Here is an 18,746-nt window from a genome sequence, read left to right on the forward strand (position 1 = left end):
TGGCCTCGCTCTGCTCTGTTTGTCGCTTCTGGTTCTTTTTATCCTCGTTTTTCTGATTTTTGGGACATTGTTAAAGCTGCAGGAATGACCAGAAACGGCCATAGTGACCTTCACTACCTCACTGGGTTCATTTTGTTCTGCTGAGGTTAACTAATGACTCGTTGTTGTTGAAATTTTGCAGTTTTCCTCTCAGAGAAAGAGTACTGCTCTTATGAAGCATAAACTCAACATCAGAGAGAAACATGATGGAGATGTTCGACAAGAGATGACAAACATGACGCATGTTTTAAAGAAGAAACTTTGAGGCTGAAGAGCAATGAAGACAAAATAAACTGGACTGAAAAGGAAAAACTGTGAATTTGAAATGTGAGAGAAACCAAAGAAAGCAGGAAGAGTGTTTGAAGGATCAAACTGCTGTCAAACCTTTATCTGGACAGGATCAAAGCAAGGTACAAAGTAGGTACAACACAAACACTCAAACTTCACACTTTCCACACAGTTTAATCGAGGTGAATTCATGTTGTATATGCTGCCAACTCCTGTTGATCACAGGGGGTCATATGACTGTTGGGCTTTTCTCCATGTTCTTTGTATTACTGTAGGGTTTTTACCGTACAATATAAAGAACCTTTAGGCATCTGGTGTTGTGATTTGGTGCTGTATAAATAAAACTGAACTGAAACTGAATTGAGTCTCATATCCAGTAATCCTCTGTTTGTTCGTGACCATAAAGCACTTAAGCAGTTTTTGCTTTCTGAAGGACACTCCTATGTTAAACTCCTTAAACTGTTAAAAACCTTAAACTGCAGAGTTACATCAATTTCTATTCAAACAAAAATAAATGTATATAAATAATAAAATTAAATAATATTAATATTAATCGATTTTAGAGAAACAAAATACATTTTTAGCTATTTCCAACAGCTTAGGAGTTGCTTCAGAGTTTTAAAAAACTCCAGTAAAAGGTCAAACAATGACAGAATAAGTTAAAACTATATTAGTTTCCTCTTTGCTCCTCACATATATGGTTCTTGTGATGAATGTATGTTTTCATCTTGATTTAGATTGATTGTAGATGTTAATATTTTTCTTTCATTTGTAGAGGAGTCTGGAACATCTCTGATAAATGATAAAAGCTTCCCTCACATCAACAGAATCTGCATTTGACACACACTATTTAGTATCGTGGATCTAGCTAACCCAGAAAGCTAACCAACAAGCATTTATTTCAGTAATAGGCTACTTGTAATATTAGCTGATAAAGTGAAAATGGCAGCTAAGTTTCCAGATCAGCTGTAGAAGTTTGGATTAATTAGTTAACCTTATCAACTAAAGATGGGATTTAGCTATGTGACACTAACCCTAACATGCTAATATTAATGATGCTAATATTACACAGAAAAAAAGAGCTCAAAATCATGTTCGATCCAGAAAACCATGTAAATTGACTGGTATGAACTATCCGGTCGTTAAGTGATGCAGTGACGAATCCTACTTACGGGCCTAAAGTAGTCTGCATTTAATATGGCTTTTGTGTTGTTAACATGTTTAATGTTTTGTATTTTCTTCTATTTAATCTCAAAAAGCTCCTAAATCATTTATTTAAGCTCAGTTTTTAAAACCTTAGGATGTAACTACAGCCCAGCCCATGCAGCAGTATATGAATGACTAACCTCGTATTGTGGATGGATTATCTCAGTTGTTCACCTGGCTGAAGTTTGGTCCTTTTATAGCATCCTGCCATGCGATTACATTTGTTCCTGACCACCGAGAACACTCACGTTAACTTTTATCGAGTGGAAAAAAAGTTAGCTTGTTTATATTATGCTAACATAGCTGTGTCACTAGCGATCACGTAGCACATCATTATATACCAGCTAGCCAAACTTCAGTAACCCTACAAACGTCACTGCTGTTTAGTTTTCTGTCTTCATTTATGTTGGAAGTGATAGCAGAGCTGTACGTTTTAATTTGTTTCCAAAACCCCGCAGTCAGGACATGCTATATTGTATTTAGATAGAAGCTAGCGAGCTAACTTCCTGCTAACTTCTAACTCCGTTAAATGTCATAAATTCCGTTTTCATGGATGTCTGGATGTTAAACTCAATTGTTACTCCTGGTAGAGCAGAATGCTGATCATTTTATTAAAGATGAAAGATTTTAGACAGTTTTTCAACTCTCAGTAATGCCATAGTGATCGTTTGATATATGGACCTGCAGCGGAGTTTAGGCCCAGATACGGCTAGTGACGTCAGACTTAACGACCGGATAGTTATCAAAAGATGGTCAAAGTTGTGTTTGTTATGGACCAGTTTAAAACTGAATTTATACTGGCTAATGTTGGCTTACCTATGCAGACAAGTTGCTTAGTACATGGCATAGTAGCTATCTGACATATTATGAGGAGAATAAGAAAAGAGAGCAATCAAATGCAATTTGAACTGAGTAAAGGTTATTTTAAAGCTCATAATTTTCCTTTTTTTCTTTTTTTATCCCATGTTCAGACATCCTGCATCTAAAGCCCAAATTTAAAGCTTCACTTGCTGAAATTTATCTTACTGTAAATATTGTTGTTTTATTAAGTGTCTGATAGCCAGTCCAGGTGAACGGATTTTAGAGTGCTAACAAGTAATTTTTCTTCCATTTACCAATTCAGACATCTGATAATAGAGATTTAATGTCCTGTCAGCAGTCAGGTTAGTGTGTTGCTACCTGATTGGATTAACCCTGAAACCTGGACCTGATCTGGGCCAAGACTGCGTTCAGCCAACTGTGCCACTGAGAGGCGTCTTAGATTTTTGGCTGAGTGACCTGAAACCATTTATAGTCAGCAGCCACTTTATTAGATACACCTGAGAGGTTGAATGCTGTCCAGTACAACAACTTGGCAATGATTTATTTTATTTTTTCAATATTTCTGTTAATCTTTATATTTGACATATCTATATGACATTTACAGTGTGGAGTATAAAATATTAGGAACTCATTTAAATGCAATCCAGACCAGCCACTTCAGTAATAAACATTAAGTAGATATCTCCCTTTTGACAGTCAAAAGAAAAATTGAAAATGTAAGTTGAATATTGAAAATCAAATAGCCTGAAGGTTTTTATCTTAGTTATCTTCCAAATATTTTTATTTATTGATTGATTTTGTTTGTTTAAAACAAAAACAAAACTGGTCTTAGAGGAAATGCAAATATGTTACATTATAATTTGGAGGGTATTTGCACTCATATATCAAATAAACACCTTATTCAGTGATTGCAACTAAAACCTGAGTGGACTTCATCACTTGGACAAACTTCATATCATCACCATCAACACCAGCTTCTATAAAAAAATATGTTATTTACTAGAAATTAAAATTGTCCCATACACCGCACAAGTACAGGAAATCTGATTTTATTAACATTTTAAGCACAAGCCTGAACAAAACTAGTCACAGTGACTTTTACACTGGAAATCTGTTACACGCCCACAAAAGCCAAATCTGCACACACCCAAACTGAATGAAGGATCACAATTACTTAGTGAAACACATTTACACAACTATACTCTTCAGTGTGCATTATTCAATGCAGTTAACAAACTTCAAAAATATATATATACATAACGTTAAATGCACTGATGTAATTTAAGGTTGTTGTATTTACTGAGTAACACTCCTTAGGCAATTATTTATTGATTGATTTTGTTTTTCTGTGCACGTGTTTCACATTTAAAGTGAGAAGTTTGTGAAAAAAACAGTTTATGACCTTTGTGTAACTGCAAAAAATGTAATAAAACCAATAAAATATAATAAATGATGCTCAACCAATTGGTAGAGCACATTTTCAGGCCCTATATCTAACTGAGGCTTTCACTGAAATTGACCTACCTTATTGAGTCTTTTCTACCAATTGGTTTACATCTGTAATGCCCAAAAAAGCCACCAGAAGGCACTGTGAATGTAAACGGTTGGCTCTTCTTATCCCTCTACCAACCAGGTAGTCAGAAACAAAAAAAACATCAAACATATTTTGAGTGTTTTTGATGAAACTAAGGTAGGAAGATATAATTTTTTGATTTATGATAGTGTTAGAGGACTTACTAAACAGATGTATGTCACTTGACAGCATTAAAAAAGTGAAATTAAATGTTTAATAATTTTTTTAAAAAAGTGGTCAACCAAATGGTTGATTTGTCTCTTTATGGTGCTAATGCTAACATAACCTAAATGTTATTAAAATTGATTATTTGCCATAAAATCAGACCACTAGACCCATTTTGTTTATCCATTGCTGTTGATAAATCACATTAAGTGTTAGCACAGCAAGAATATGCTGAAATAATTTCCTCAGTAAGCCATTTTTGTAACTTTCTGAGTTAATATTAGTAAATATTGTAAAAATCAAGAATAACATGTGGAAATCACAAATATCACAACTGATTACCTTTTAACCAAATTACAGTAGCTGGTAAATTAATATTACTAAGTTGTCAAAATTATAATTTCATGTTGAACAAGTACTATATGGACGCTAAACAATTATATGGCTAAAAATCACACGTCCTGTGGCATGATACTCATGATACCGTCCATCTTCAACCACAGTGTGTTTGAGGTCATGGTTTCATATGAAGCCACAAGGTCTGATGAAGGTCTGATTGCAATGAAATGGTTTGACATCAAATGTGTCAACCTCCTAAACAATGCCTGTGGGTTCATGCCTCTTTCATTGGTCAAACGGTGGAGCGAAGAGTCCAATGCAAAGATCACCATTCCATGCCCATCACTCGTCCCTGTATATAATTAGCATATGGGAGGAATTAAACTTTCTGATATGCTATTACACCTGTATAAGACAAGTTATAAGTTACAAGTTAAGGAGATGGCATATTCCACTGTTCGGATACATCTTTGACTTGAATACCTGGTCTACAAGAGGGACTGTGCCCTACTGGACCAGAAACCAATGGCTCTCAAAAGGTTCAGACACCTGGCTGTGTCTGAACCAAGTTAACAAGCCAGCATCTAGAGTTGGACAACCATGATTCAGCTCTCCAAGACCACAGAGTAAATGCTACACCCTAAGACCCCAACGACCAAAACTACAAGCAGATGTGATTGATTTGCACTGTCTTTAGTTTTTTTTTTTTAAACAAAAATGATTTTGCACAGTAGCATTCAATCAGAAGTGGCCTGAATGTGAGTATTTTGTGCTGTTGCACATTTTTCACATTTGCAGATTAAAAAAAATATGTATTTTGTTGTTTGATATAATAGTTTCCTTTGATGGAATGAAAACCAGCAATGTTCACTGGCATGCTACTAGAAATAAATTGTATCCAATGCCCTGGATAGTTTTTGTTTTTAATTTAATTATAATTTGGCCCTTTATTTGGTTTTTTCAACTGTATTATCTACTGTACTTGTATTTGCATGACATTTCATACTTTTACCATGAAGGGACATCTCAACCATTTGGTAGAGATCAATATTTTAAAAACTACAGGGTCTATTGAAAAAAAATTATTGATTGTGGTTATTACTCACCCAAGTCAATAAGAAATGCAAACAAAAAATTTTTCCATTGCTTTTTTCTTGGTGTGGACCTCAAAGGGTCAAAAGACTGATAAGTGTAAAAACTGAAAAGCTATGAAGTGGCTAGCTTGTCCAAACTGTATCCCTCCTTTTATCCCATGTTTGGGTTCAATTCCACCACACTGTAAAATTTAGTAAGTTGTCATTACAAAAAACAAAACAAAAACAAAACTGGTTGTCTTTACAAACTGGTCTTAGAGGAAATCCAAATATGTTACATTATCATTTGGAGGGTATTTGCACTCATATATCAGATAAACACCTTATTCAGTGATTGTAACTAAAACCTGAGTGGACTTCATCACTTGGACAAACTTCAAATCATCACCATCAACACCAGCTGCTATAAAAAAATATGTTATTTACTAGAAATTAAAATTGTCCCATGTACTGCACAAGTACAGGAAATCTGATTTTATTAACATTTTAAGCACAAGCCTGAACAAAACTAGTCACAGTGACTTTTACACTGGAAATCATGTTACACGCCCACAAAAGCCAAATCTGCACACACCCAAACTGAATGAAGGATCACAATTACTTAGTGAAACACATTTACACAACTATACTCTTCAGTGTGCATTATTCAATGCAGTTAACAAACTTCAAAAATATATATATACATAATGTTAAATGCACTGATGTAATTTAAGGTTGTTGTATTTACTGAGTAACACTCCTTAGGCAATTATTTTGTGTAAAATGGATTTTAATGACAAATCATCATTACTGGTGCCACTTTTTTTCTAAGTGCTTCTTCTAGCTTGTTTTCAGCCCTGTGTACGGGAGCCTGGATGTTTTCTCAACACTGAAAGACAGAACATTTTTGCTGCTGTTATCACTGATGTAAATCTGTTTGACACCAATCAGCTCACAGAAGAGCCAGGCCTTACAACTCTGTAACCATGGGTGAAGATTGCAGCGAGCTGTTAAATGGTGACTGTGAGGCAGCGCGGCAGACTAGCGACATCACCTTTAGCACTGGGATAAGCCCCACCTCCAACCTGCGCAGGAAGCAGCTGCTGTGGCAGAACGCCGTCAGGCACATCATTGACCAGCACAACCTGTACACACTGAGGCTCGCTGGGGGTCTGGAGCGAGGCAAGCACCGTATCAAAGTCACCGATGCCTACATCGCGGACATCAACAGGTAGAAAGAAACTGATTTCTGAGTTAACTGAACTTTAACTATAATAAACGTTGGTATTAAGGTTAACTTCATCCTGACGAAATTGCAAATGATCTCAATTAAAACCTTGAAATAACATTCCTGATTACTTTTTTCTTGATCATTAATTAACTATAAACATATTAGTTAACTCCTAAAATGTGAATTTTTCCTGATTAATGTACAAATTAATGTAATCCTAAAGTTATTTAAAGTGTTACTTTACATTCCTTCCAGAATAATTTATGTGTTTATTAAAAATACATTGATTCATAGTAATTTCATGATTGAATTGATTGAATAACCTTAATAAATGTATGAACTGTCGGCATCTTAATCATTAATACAGGTTATCCTTATCCAAAACAATTTACAAGTTACTGAATTAAGAACATTTAACAAAAAAAAGAAAACGTTTTTCACATAATTTTTTTGTCTATTCTCTTAAATCAAACTTGAAGTATTACACAAGTTCTTCGGTCTGTGTTGTCTTGCAGGCAGATCCGCAATAAAGCGTCTCGTGGAGTATTTTGGCAGAAGCGCCGTTCGTCAGCAGCTCGCATTCACCCAACAGTCACCACAGCAACACAGAGCAAACACGACCCACTCAGTGATGCTGACTTCTTTGTGTCATCTGGGTGGACGGTGCGAGGCGTCTTCATCCCCACACTGCAGCACAAATTCAAGTAAAGACATTCAAATGGACATTCTACCTTTAAAAAAAACATACAATTATTAGCTGTATAATAACAATTATGATACAGTCATAAAATTAATGATCTTTGTTTAAATATGCTTTGTAGCATAAACTTTGATAGTATTTAGAATTTTTTACATATTTAATCACAAATCTTTACTTGTCTAGTTTATTTATTCAGGTGTCTTAGTGACTATGTTGTTGCTTATTGTCAATGGTATAAAAATAAGTAATGCTGACGCTTATAACCTCTTCAGGTCTGCAGACTTGGAGCAGCTCTACCAGCAGTTCTCCTCGGCTCAGAGAAGAACCTCACTGGTCGTCACTGTTGTTGTTGACATCCTGACCCGCCTTCTTGTCTCATTGCTAACATGGCCGCTGGGCTGGTGGGGCATGGCCTGTGATTCGCTTACCGGTCTGTCTGTAGTCTTGTGGATAGGAATCTGCCTGGTGGTTCTGACCAGAAAGGAAGTCTTGTCATCACCTCAGTGGCTTAGGTACACTGGGATGTAGCAGACCTGCTTGCTATGTGGGAGGGCTCCTTATAAGGATCTCTGTGCCAACTTAGCGACATCCCACATGAACTAAGTTACCTTGTCTTTTAATGTAATCTGTCGCTAATATTATAGTACCTTGATGTGCGAAACAATATGGATTTATTTGTTTATTTATTTGGCTATTATTAGGAAAGAAGCACTGCACTGCAGAGGGCATGTTTAGTTTTCTTTAAGATAAATATCAAGTTATATGCAGATGACGTTTCATCCTACCAGCAGGATCTAAACAGTAGCTCAAATTTTAAACCACAGATAAGTCAATGTGACTGCTTGACTGCATTTACCAACACAGAAGTGATTTTCTAAGACAAATTCCTGACATTGAAAGCTGTAAGATGTCATAAATTCTTTTGGAAGAACGTTTGTTATTCTCTCCAGAAAAGGAAAGAAGAGCTATGACTTCAGAAGCCAAAGGAACCTCTAAAATTCTTCAGTTTTCCAGAGTCTTATTCTGAAAATGTTTCACTTAAAAATTTGAAGACAGTGACCTGTTCTTCCTTTAAATCTACCTCAGGTATCTGTCAGTGGTCAGCTGGCTGTCTCAGACCTTCCAAGTGCTGGTTGGTGTTTTCAGTTGGGCGGAGAGCGATCACTCTTGGTATGTCTTCTTCACGCTTTTCTCCACTTACACCCTCCTGCCCCTCCCCCTCCTCTGGTCCATCATTGCGGGGGGAACCACCTCCACTCTGCACCTCCTGGTGGATTTCTGCTGTCACTATAATGACCACAGCTTCATCAGAAAGGTAACAAAATTGCTACATTTTATTGGCTGCTTTCTGTCATTGTGCAGGCGTTAAACTGTTTGGTTGTACATGTGTAGGTGTTGTCCAAGGCTCTGCTGTATCTGGCTATGAACACTGCGGGTCTGTTCATTCACTACCTGTCTGATTGGACTCAGAGACAGTCTTTCCTGGAGACCAGGCGCTGTATCGAAGGACGAGTCAGACTAGAGAGGGAGAACAACAGACAAGTGAGGATGATATTTAAGGGTTCCCTAATTTTTTGTGTCCCTATTGAAGTGGAAGAAGTATTAGGATCATTTGTAAATGTGGTCAACCTATTCATCTATTTATTAATGATCTCAGTTATCAGCATAAAGTCAAATCATCATTTTTCTGACCAACGTAACAAGATGTTTAACTAAGAAACAGCTAGGTAGCAAGTCATGTGAAACAAAGTATTTGGGATATGTCTGGACCTCATATATCCTAAAGCTAATGATGCGTGCGTCTTTGTGCTGTCAGGAACGCCTGGTGATGTCAATCCTACCTCGATTTCTGGTTCTGGAGATGATTGGTGACATGGCCGTCATGGAAGATTATCTGCTGCCTCAGCAGTTGCACAAGATCTACATTCACCATTACAAGGATGTCAGGTAATACAACCCACTTATTTATGATGAAGAGCCAGCTGGACACACATGCTATAAATGTAGTTTTAAAAGAATGAAGAACTTTGAGGAGCTTCAACAGACTAACAACTCTACTATAGTTATTGTATCGACTGAAATGACTAGTTATGGCAGTCAAATGAGCAGTTAACCTTTGACCACAGAGTTTTGTATCAAAAACCTCTAACTTTAGGCTCTAGTTTAGCTTACTAATTGTGGAGCCAACCACATACCACACAGCTATAACGCAGTCCAACTCATGGACCTTTGCTGAGTGTCTTCCTGCATTGTCCCATCTTTCCATCTACTTTTTAAAAAAAAAAAAAAAAATGCCCCCAAAATTAATTAACGCTTGAACAGCCAGCAGGTGTGATTTTTTTGTTCTGCAACAACACCAGTAATAATGCAAAGGCATAATTTCTTAAAGAAGTTTTTAGTTTTCATCTAATGTAAAATAAGACTGAACAGGTATTGTTAGTGGTTTTATAAATTATTTCGATGATTTCATTACAGATTGTAAAGTTAAAAATGTAGAGGGTGAATAAAGAATATGTAAAGGTCATTTAGCCAAAAATGTATTGCAGTAGTGGTTTTACATTGGTTTCAGTGGGATTAAAATGATATTCTCATGATGAGAATTTTGCCTCTCCACAGCATCCTGTTTGCAGACATCATCGGCTTCACATCGCTGTCATTGATTCTTTCGGCTCAGGATCTCGTTAAAACCCTCAATGAACTCTTTGGTCGCTTCGACAGGCTGGCTGAGGTCAGATCACCTTGTCAACTGCATCAGCTCCTGTTTTATGTGTTTGTACTAGTTAAAGGATTGGTGTATTTGTTATTCTACTAGGGGTTCTTTTGTTAAGTTTTGTATAAAGTTTTTTCATTTGAATTTAATCTTTATTTGGCTTTTGCCATTTATTTATTTATTTAGTGTTTTTTAAATGTACAAGGCCACAGTTTTTCTTTTTTCCCCTGTGTTTGAGTACAGGAGCACCAGTGTTTGCGCATTAAGATTCTGGGTGACTGTTATTACTGCGTATCAGGAGTCCCAGAGCCTCAGAGAGGACATGCCCGCTGCTGTGTGGAGATGGGCCTCAGTATGATCAACACTATACGGTACCAATCATCTGTGGCTAACACATCCCTACAGCTGTTTCCACAAAACTTCATAGGTGTATTTCATTTTAGTTACGTTCGTCGGGAGCTCCAGCAGGAGGTGGACATGCGAATAGGCGTCCACTCTGGCTCCGTCCTTTGTGGTGTTTTGGGTCTTCAGAAGTGGCAGTTTGACATCTGGAGCTGGGACGTGGATGTCGCCAACAGTTTGGAGGCTGCAGGAGTGCCTGGGTAAGACAAATTAATACATAATAAACCCTTATTACTTAATTGCCAAACTGCAGTTTGCTATAGGTGTCATCCCATAAAGTTAATCTTAATGATTAAAATACAGAAGATTTTTGTGATGTGTTCATGTAACACCGTTGTACATTTTCATCTCCTTTCAGTCAGGTTCACATCTCCCAGGCCACTCTGGACTGTCTGGGTGGGATCTATGAGACGGAGGCGGGACATGGCCAGGACCGTAGCGAGTTTCTACGGAAACACAACATCGACACATACCTGGTCCGTCCGGCATCGAAGGAAGATGTGGAGCCGCCTAAAGCAAGGCGCCCCAGTTATGACGAGATAACAACGTGGAGTGCTGAGCTGCCATTTGGAGACATCCTAGGAAAGAATTTTGTGAGTGCAGGAGACAGATTCAAAGTCCATTAGTACTTTTCTGATTGAATTTCAATAACCTTTGACCTTTTGTTGTATTCTTTGTTGGTTCACAGATCCTTGCTACTTTTACCAATGGTTCACTGACCCAGCTGCCCAATCATATCGCAGCTCAGCGCTCAGGAACACGGGAGGTGAACAAGAGGATTCGCCAGGCCATGGAGGTGCGCAGCAGTGAGCGAATGAGGAAGGAGCACATCACCACCTTTACTCAGGTGTTTAAGGACTCCCATGTGGAGGGAAAGGTAACACGAGAATTTTTTTTCTTAGTAGTTTTTTTTTGGGGGGGGGGGGGGGGGGGGGGGGGGAGGGGGGGTGAAACTGGCACCTTGAAAACAGTCATTAATAAAATGTTTGTCTCTCAGTATTCTCAGATGAGAGACGAACTCTTCAAATCTAACATGGTTTGCTCCTTCATTCTGCTGCTGCTTTTAATGACAGTCCAGGTGCTAATCCCAGCCCCAAGGTATAGATTTTCCTTTTGTTAAATGATGTAAATAATTGTAAATGATGTTTGTTCAATTATCCAACAATTGGAAAAACATAAGCTTAACATGTTATAAAAAACAAAACAAAACAAAACAAAACCATAGAATTTGTATTTATTCTTCAGATAAAACTGAAGACACTGCTATTGGTCCTGATCATATTTCAACTAGTGTTACTTTCTACTGTAACACGTTCAGAGTCACTGAAATCACCTTTTTCCATTCTGACCTTTATCTTGACCGTGTCTACATGCCAAATACATTAAATTGCTGCCATGAGATTAGATATTTGTGTTAATGAGCAGCTGTAATTAAATATGTATTGAATATATAAGACTTTGTGATCTTTTCAGCACCAAAATGTAACAGTACAAAAACAAGCTTCTGCAAATGCTTTTTTGTTTTTTATATTAATAGATATTATTTTAACAGCCCTCACATCTAAAAGAGAAAATCATCTTCATAGGACCAGGTACCAGTTGTTTCTCTGCACTTTTTGGCTCGATATAATAATTTATCTGGTCATGCTTAGAGATAAATGAAGCTAAAGATGAAACAAATTCGTTTTCCCCTTAAAAATATTATAAATGTTATACAAGGAGAGGAAACATCTTGTTCATGCTGACCGGAACTTCTATAACAGCTGACATGTGTGTGTTTAGTAACTTTTTGTTCCCACAGATTGTGTCCAATGGTCGTTCAGTTTGTGGTCAGTGGCGCCATTTACTTCCTGCTCCTGCTGCTGACTCTGGGGGAGGAATTTAAGCATTGTCCTGCTCCCCTCCAGTCAATCTGCTGTTGGGTTCATGAAAACAAGAGTGCCCGCATGCTGCTCACACTCACTGCCATCACTGTCAACTTTGGAATCGCCTCTGCAGACATTGTAAGTCTGATATTGTTTTTATCAAATCAACAACTAAGATATGTTATAGGTCATAAATACCGAACGATCAGAAGAAAAGATTTGAAAACCAAACAAGCTAACATATTAAAATCGATTAAAAGAACATCATTGTTCGCCTCAGCATCACTTCTGTAACAGCTGCTGATGTGAATGCTGGAAGGAAATGCAAAGAATGAAGCAATTTGGGGGAAAATGAATTCTCCAAAAATATTGTTTTACATTTTAAGCAGCAATGTTGACACAACACAGTGTGAGGATTACTATTTGATGATGAGTCTCCATCAGTATAAAAGAGTATCAAGAGTATTGATTGTAATCACCATAAATTTCTAAAGTTTTGCAAAAATGTGTTCTCTGTAAACGAAATGTGAAATTACCATCACTTTGACAGTATTGTCGTTTCAACAACTAAAAATGTGTATTTACACATTCTTTAGTTGCACTGGAACAGTGTTAACAGCAACATAAGATAAAATTAAAATGTTTCTTACAACAATGGGAATGTTTGTTTGAAGCATTTCAAGAAGTCCCTCCATTTTTTGCATTGCTAGTGTTTTAGTTTAGTTTCTTGGTATTTTGTGCCAAAAAGTAATGATTCACCTGCAATAACGTGCACATCTTATTGTCTATTACGATTTCCCATATACTGACAACCAACCTTCTATGTTAAACATTTTTAAAAACCTCAGTGGGAATAATAGCTTCTTCCAGCAACTTACTGAAAGGCTTTAGTACAAAGAACTTAGTACAAAATAACTTGTTAGAAAGCTTCTTGCTTGCTTCCACTAGCTGTGGTGTGATTCATCAGAAACTGACATCAGCAACAGGGACTCCCTGCTGGCTCCGCCTCCCTCAGCTTGGACCGATATCAACATTTGCACATATCCAGAGGTGAACACTCAAACATCACATGAGCTCAGAATCATGATGACATTGTTTTGATTAGTCAGTAACCATTTCTAAAATTATCACTGGCCTTTCTGTGTACAGTACATGGTTCTAAGTGGCGTGGTTGCTATGGTTACCTGTGCCGTGTTCCTCAGACTGAGCTGCGTGTTGCAGCTGGCCGTTCTACTGCTGTTTGCTGCCCTCTACACCTACATAATCAAGAATTACAGGTACAAGTTCCATTCAGGTCATGTTCCTGTGTTTTTGTGTAAAGGTGTGGAAAATAAAATGTGGTCTCCTCTGTTGTTGTCAGGTCTCATCACTTGTGCAGGAATGGAGTCTGTGTTGTTCTTATGCTGATGTTTGTGGTGGCTGTCCTCTTCAACAGCAGACAGGTGGATTCTGTTAAACACGCTACCAGCTTTTATTGCTATCAAGCAAACAATGATAACCCTGATATGAATTCAGTATGCTAATATCCACCACTTCCCTCTTCCATTTCTTCACTGGTAGCTGGAGGCGACAGCACGGCTGGACTTCCTCTGGGGCCTTCAGGCAAAGAAGGAGGTGGAGGACATGAAGGAGCAGCGGGAGCACAATGAGTGTCTGCTGCTCAATATCCTGCCCGCACATGTTGCCCAGCACTTCTTGGAGAGAGACCGCAATGATGAGGTACCTGATGCCTTTCACATAGCAGCCAACTTGATTTCCTATTGAGTTTTGGAGCTTCAGCATTAGCATTCTGGTCACTGTCATTTAGTTTTTTCTAGTCAGAAGTGACCATATCTTTATGAGAGAGGATAACTAAGTTATCAGTTAATCAAAGCTAACTTCATTATCATGCTCTGGCCATGGGAGCATCACAGGACTACTGGGATCATTACACAGACACAGATAACTGTTAATCAGTGTGTAAAAAAAATCCTAGACTTCCTTCAGCAAAACAGGAGCACAGACTTCTTGAGTGATTTATGAGTGCAAGTAACCATGCAGCAGACATATTATTGGTCAGATAATTGTATTAAAGTGTTCCGAAAAAAGGTCCAAAAAGAAGGGAAAATATCACTGTATATTACCAAATTACACAAATCAGTTCAAACACTGTCCTGTAGCTCAGATGTATAACCTCCTATGTCATCATCCACCTGTCATCCACTCCTCCAGACTTTCAGCCTTGATAAAATTTAAGCAGGTGATTTCTAAAAAAATTAAAATTAAAAACAAACAACACTCATACAGTTATATTTATTATAAATATATAAAAATATATATAAAAATTACTGTATAGAACAGCTGAGACCTTGTAAGAATTGGAAGTGGTTTAGATAATATTTTGTGGCCATTTGCACATTTTTTGAGTCTTTTGTGGCTTTTTCAAGTTTTTGTATAATTGTTTCTCATCTTTAAATGCAAGGTGTGACATCATCATATGCCCTCAGACCTCATGACCAGTAGGCCTGATCAATAATCGATATTTACTTATTCTATTAGTATGAGTCATATTAACAGAGCATTAAAGTGTGTGTGTGTGTGTGTGTGTGTGTGTGTGTGTGTGTGTGTGTGTGTGTGTGTGTGTGTGTGTGTGTGTGTCTGTGTGTGTGTGTGTGTGTTATCAGGAGTTGTACTCACAGTCGTATGAGCGAGTGGGCGTGCTGTTTGCCTCTCTGCCCGGATTCTCCGACTTCTACGAGGAAAAGGAGGTCCTTCATCAGCATGTTGAGTGTCTCCGCCTCCTTAACCACGTCATCAGCGACTTTGATGAGGTCATAAATCACACACACACACAAACGAGATATGTTTTGTAAACTTTATTAAATGTAGTATTTTTTACCTTTGTGTTTGTGTGTTGGTAGCTGCTGGATGAATGCTACTTTCAGCAGGTGGAGAAGATCAAAACCACTGGCAGCTGCTACATGGCAGCTTCAGGCCTCTCACCTGACAGGCAGGTGAGTCCTGCTGTTACATCACAACACTTAAATGCTCCCTCTGAGCCTCTTGTCAAAGGCTCTGATGTCCATACACACTTCATTCAGACGTGCATGTGTGTGTTCAGGATTGTGAGGATGGCTGGAATCACCTCAGTGAGTTGGTCCTGTTCGCACTTGCTATGCAGGAAACTCTCAAACACATCAACACACAGACAGGAAACAACTTCCAGCTCCGTGTTGGTAAGTACCACACACACACACACACACACACACACACACACACACACACACACACACATAAATACCACTTTAGTACTCAAAGAAAAAAATAAAAATCTCTACATTTTCATGAGTTAGAAAGAGTTTAGAGGGAGAATTTGACAGTTTTAAACAAACAGTTAAACCAGTAGTTTAGGTGTAAAGGCGAAAGATTTTCATCAAGAATGGGAATCATAAAAACATCAGAAATTTAAAAATGAAAAATTTCACAAATGTATTTACTTCTTTTTATTTTATCTATGAAAAATCATTCTTTAAAATTCTTTGAAATAGATTCTTTAAAAATCATTCTTCTTTATATATTTTTAAATGAATCATTGGTAAACAGTAACAAATATTTTAATATAGTGTTTTTGAATAATGAACTTTTTAAAAGAATTACAAAATTACAAACATGTCTAGAAAATAATTTTTAAACAAAGTTTAATGTAATATTATTATTTTCATTATTATTATTATATTTTTAAAAGCTTTAGCAAAAATTAAAAAAAAAATATGAAGTGTATCTTTTTCCCTTATTATTATTGTGTATTATTTAAACACTCCATGACCTTTGACCTCTAACATCACTTCGAGGTGTGGCTCACGGACCGGTGATAGCAGGTGTGATTGGAGCCACCAAACCTCAGTACGACATCTGGGGGATGACGGTGAACATGGCGAGCAGGATGGAGAGCACCGGTGTGAGCGGGCGGATACAGGTGAGCTCACCTGTTTGCAGAAACATGAGGTCATCACTTCAACAGGTTTTTAAAGGTTCTCCTTTATGTTTAGGTCTCAGAACACACCAGCTCTATTCTGGTTGAACGAGGCTTTCTGAGGCAGCTCAGAGGGGACGTTTATCTCAAAGGGATTAGTGAACGCCACGGAAAGGTGAGCCATCATCATCATGTGACCACACACATGACCTAAAGATCTAAACTATGAGATTTAGGTGCAGGTATGAACAAATGAGTTTGAAAATAGTTACATTTAACATAAAATTAACATAACGTAACATAAAATAAAAAAACTGCATTTTAACTTTTAAACAAAAAAAGTATATATCAAGAGTATGACAAAAAATTAGGAATTTTTCTCATATACAAATCAAAAGAAGTCAAAATGATGAGAAAGTGCATGACACAATTGTGCAGGAAAAGTGTGTCATACATTTTTGTAAAATTTGCCTAACACAAGGAGATCATTTTTATACATTTTTACCCCAAAAATATAAACAGAACTTTTCATAAACATGAGAAAAATATTTCAGATAAGAAAAATATCGTGTTTAATGTATTAGTTACATAAACTGTACACACCACTGATCAAAGCGTTTTCCCTTCAGGTTCGAACATACTTCGTGAGCAGTCGGGAGGAGCGATCCAGTTTCATAGAGCGTGGTGGGGGGCGGGGCTTCAGCCTCAATAGGAACACACTGGGAGCTGTGGTCTACAGTTTGGTTCAAGCCCAGAAAAGGGAGAAGATGAGGGAGGAGAACGGAGGCTTCCACCTGGTGGAGGCGTCGTGAGGAGGAAAAAAAGGTTTGGTTTTGAGGGTAAAAGGTAAAACTGTCAACATTTGTGAAAGCTGAAATGTTGAAGGGGGTAAGGAGTTTGAACATTCATCTACATCGTCTTAAAGTAAAGGAAAGATCAGTAATGATGGTGATGGATTGTTGTACTTTTGCTCTGTGTTTTGGAACAAACAGCTCCTGTGGTGCTTTGCGGAGCAAAGCTAACAACATGGAATCATGGATGTGCAGATTAAACATCACTAATCACTGAGACACTGAAGGAAAGTTTAAAAGTAGACAGATTCTCAGGGGACCTCTCATGTGTCTGTTACTCTGGTTTCTAAGGGGATTCCTGAAGGTTTATTCTGGATATTCAAGCAGCCTTCCTTTATAAGACTCGTCATTCTGCCAAGACTTTGATGCAGAAAAACATTCATGTTTTATTTTATGTGTTTGTGTAGGTCTGATTTCCTCATATGAAACTATGGGTTTTAAGTCAATACAAGATTATAGTTACATTTTTAACACAACATGTAACTTTTTACAAAACATATTTGTAAAAAGATTTGATCAAAGTGTGAAGAATTTTCTTATATTTCTTATATTAAGCATTTATTTACTGTGTTTTTATTCTTGCTGTTAAAGGTTTCAAACTCTTCTAGCAATTTTTTAAAAATTGTCATAACTTCATCTGACCACCAGATGGAGCCGAGTGCAGGACCAAAAACATTTCGGGATCAAAGCACTTTACATTTAGATATTTTAGATTTGTGGATATATAAGAGACACATTAAGCTGTGACAGGACTTTGTTTGTCTACAGAGGACAAAGTGTGTCTGTAAAAAGTGTTGATTTAAAAAATAAATAAATAAAAAGGAAAAATAAACGTGGGTTTGTCCTTTGCAGTGTTTTTTTATGGTTAAATGTTTGAGCACTCTTATATTGTGGCTAATTTACATTAAAGATCTGCCTAATATTTGACAGCTGTTAATGACACTATTTTGTTATTCTAATAAAATAAACAGGAAAAGAGAAATTGCTAATTTCACATGTGTTTACCTTTAAACTTGAGTAGATTTTTCATTTCTAAAAACACTGAAACTTTTCTTTTAGTAAATCCAGCTCCAAGCTTAGGTGTAACTACTAACAGGGTGGTTGTTGTTCTTTTCATAACTAGATTAGGATGATGTAAGTCTAATCTTATGTGAAGCCTGTGTTAAATGTACCTCAGGGCTCAATCTTATGACTCTTGTGATTGCTGAAAGTAAAAGTCACAGGAAAAGGAAAGTGGATGCTGCGTTAATTCAAAGGTTAATATACCAGAACATTATATAAGTAATCTGGACCTTACAGGGGCAACTACGACTCAGGTGAATAACAACAAATGACATATTACAGTATGACATGTATGTCCTGCAGTATGACCAACAGGTCCAAGTTTTGGACACAGAGTTACACCTGACTCTAGAATTCACTGGTACAGATTTCATGTTCAAATTCACGGTTGACTCGGCAACTGCCCGAGTCCTGTTGCAAAACCACAAGACCAATTGCTCATGGTTAGTATGAAGTGTTTGTGCTGAA

General features: G+C 37.3%; 1 protein-coding gene across 2 annotated transcripts; it reads left to right on the forward strand.

Annotated features, from left to right (window-relative positions):
• The first annotated feature begins 6,475 nt into the window (after window positions 1–6,475).
• Window positions 6,476–18,014, forward strand: LOC146361553 (adenylate cyclase type 8). Of its 2 annotated transcripts, none has more exons than XM_084920706.1 (23): window positions 6,476–6,736; window positions 7,252–7,440; window positions 7,709–7,948; window positions 8,523–8,751; window positions 8,829–9,050; window positions 9,223–9,383; window positions 10,053–10,164; window positions 10,390–10,517; window positions 10,590–10,748; window positions 10,907–11,141; window positions 11,237–11,425; window positions 11,546–11,646; window positions 12,350–12,551; window positions 13,362–13,463; window positions 13,563–13,690; window positions 13,774–13,855; window positions 13,974–14,132; window positions 15,077–15,223; window positions 15,314–15,406; window positions 15,514–15,628; window positions 16,244–16,368; window positions 16,442–16,540; window positions 16,995–18,014. In XM_084920706.1, exons 1-23 carry the CDS (start codon window positions 6,492–6,494, stop codon window positions 17,175–17,177), a joined length of 3,645 nt encoding a protein of 1,214 aa, XP_084776832.1. In that variant the 5' UTR covers window positions 6,476–6,491; the 3' UTR covers window positions 17,178–18,014. The 2 variants fall into 2 exon arrangements, with proteins under 2 accessions (XP_084776832.1, XP_084776833.1); XM_084920707.1 differs by having other exon boundaries at window positions 8,829–8,978; window positions 9,253–9,383.
• The last annotated feature ends 732 nt before the right edge of the window (window positions 18,015–18,746 follow it).

The sequence above is a fragment of the Perissodus microlepis genome, chromosome 23, assembly GCF_051167445.1.
Source record: "Perissodus microlepis isolate ML-2025 ecotype Zambia chromosome 23, ASM5116744v1, whole genome shotgun sequence".
Lineage (NCBI taxonomy): Eukaryota > Metazoa > Chordata > Actinopteri > Cichliformes > Cichlidae > Perissodus > Perissodus microlepis.

Excerpts from the sequence above, each read along its gene's own strand:
- LOC146361553 (XM_084920706.1), top strand. The coding sequence starts at position 6,492 with ATGGGTGAAGATTGCAGCGAGCTGTTAAATGGTGACTGTGAGGCAGCG. Across the intron at positions 11,142-11,236 it reads ACATCCTAGGAAAGAATTTT|ATCCTTGCTACTTTTACCAA; the intron begins GTGAGTGCAGGA and ends GTTGGTTCACAG. Across the intron at positions 15,629-16,243 it reads CAACTTCCAGCTCCGTGTTG|GTGTGGCTCACGGACCGGTG; the intron begins GTAAGTACCACA and ends CATCACTTCGAG.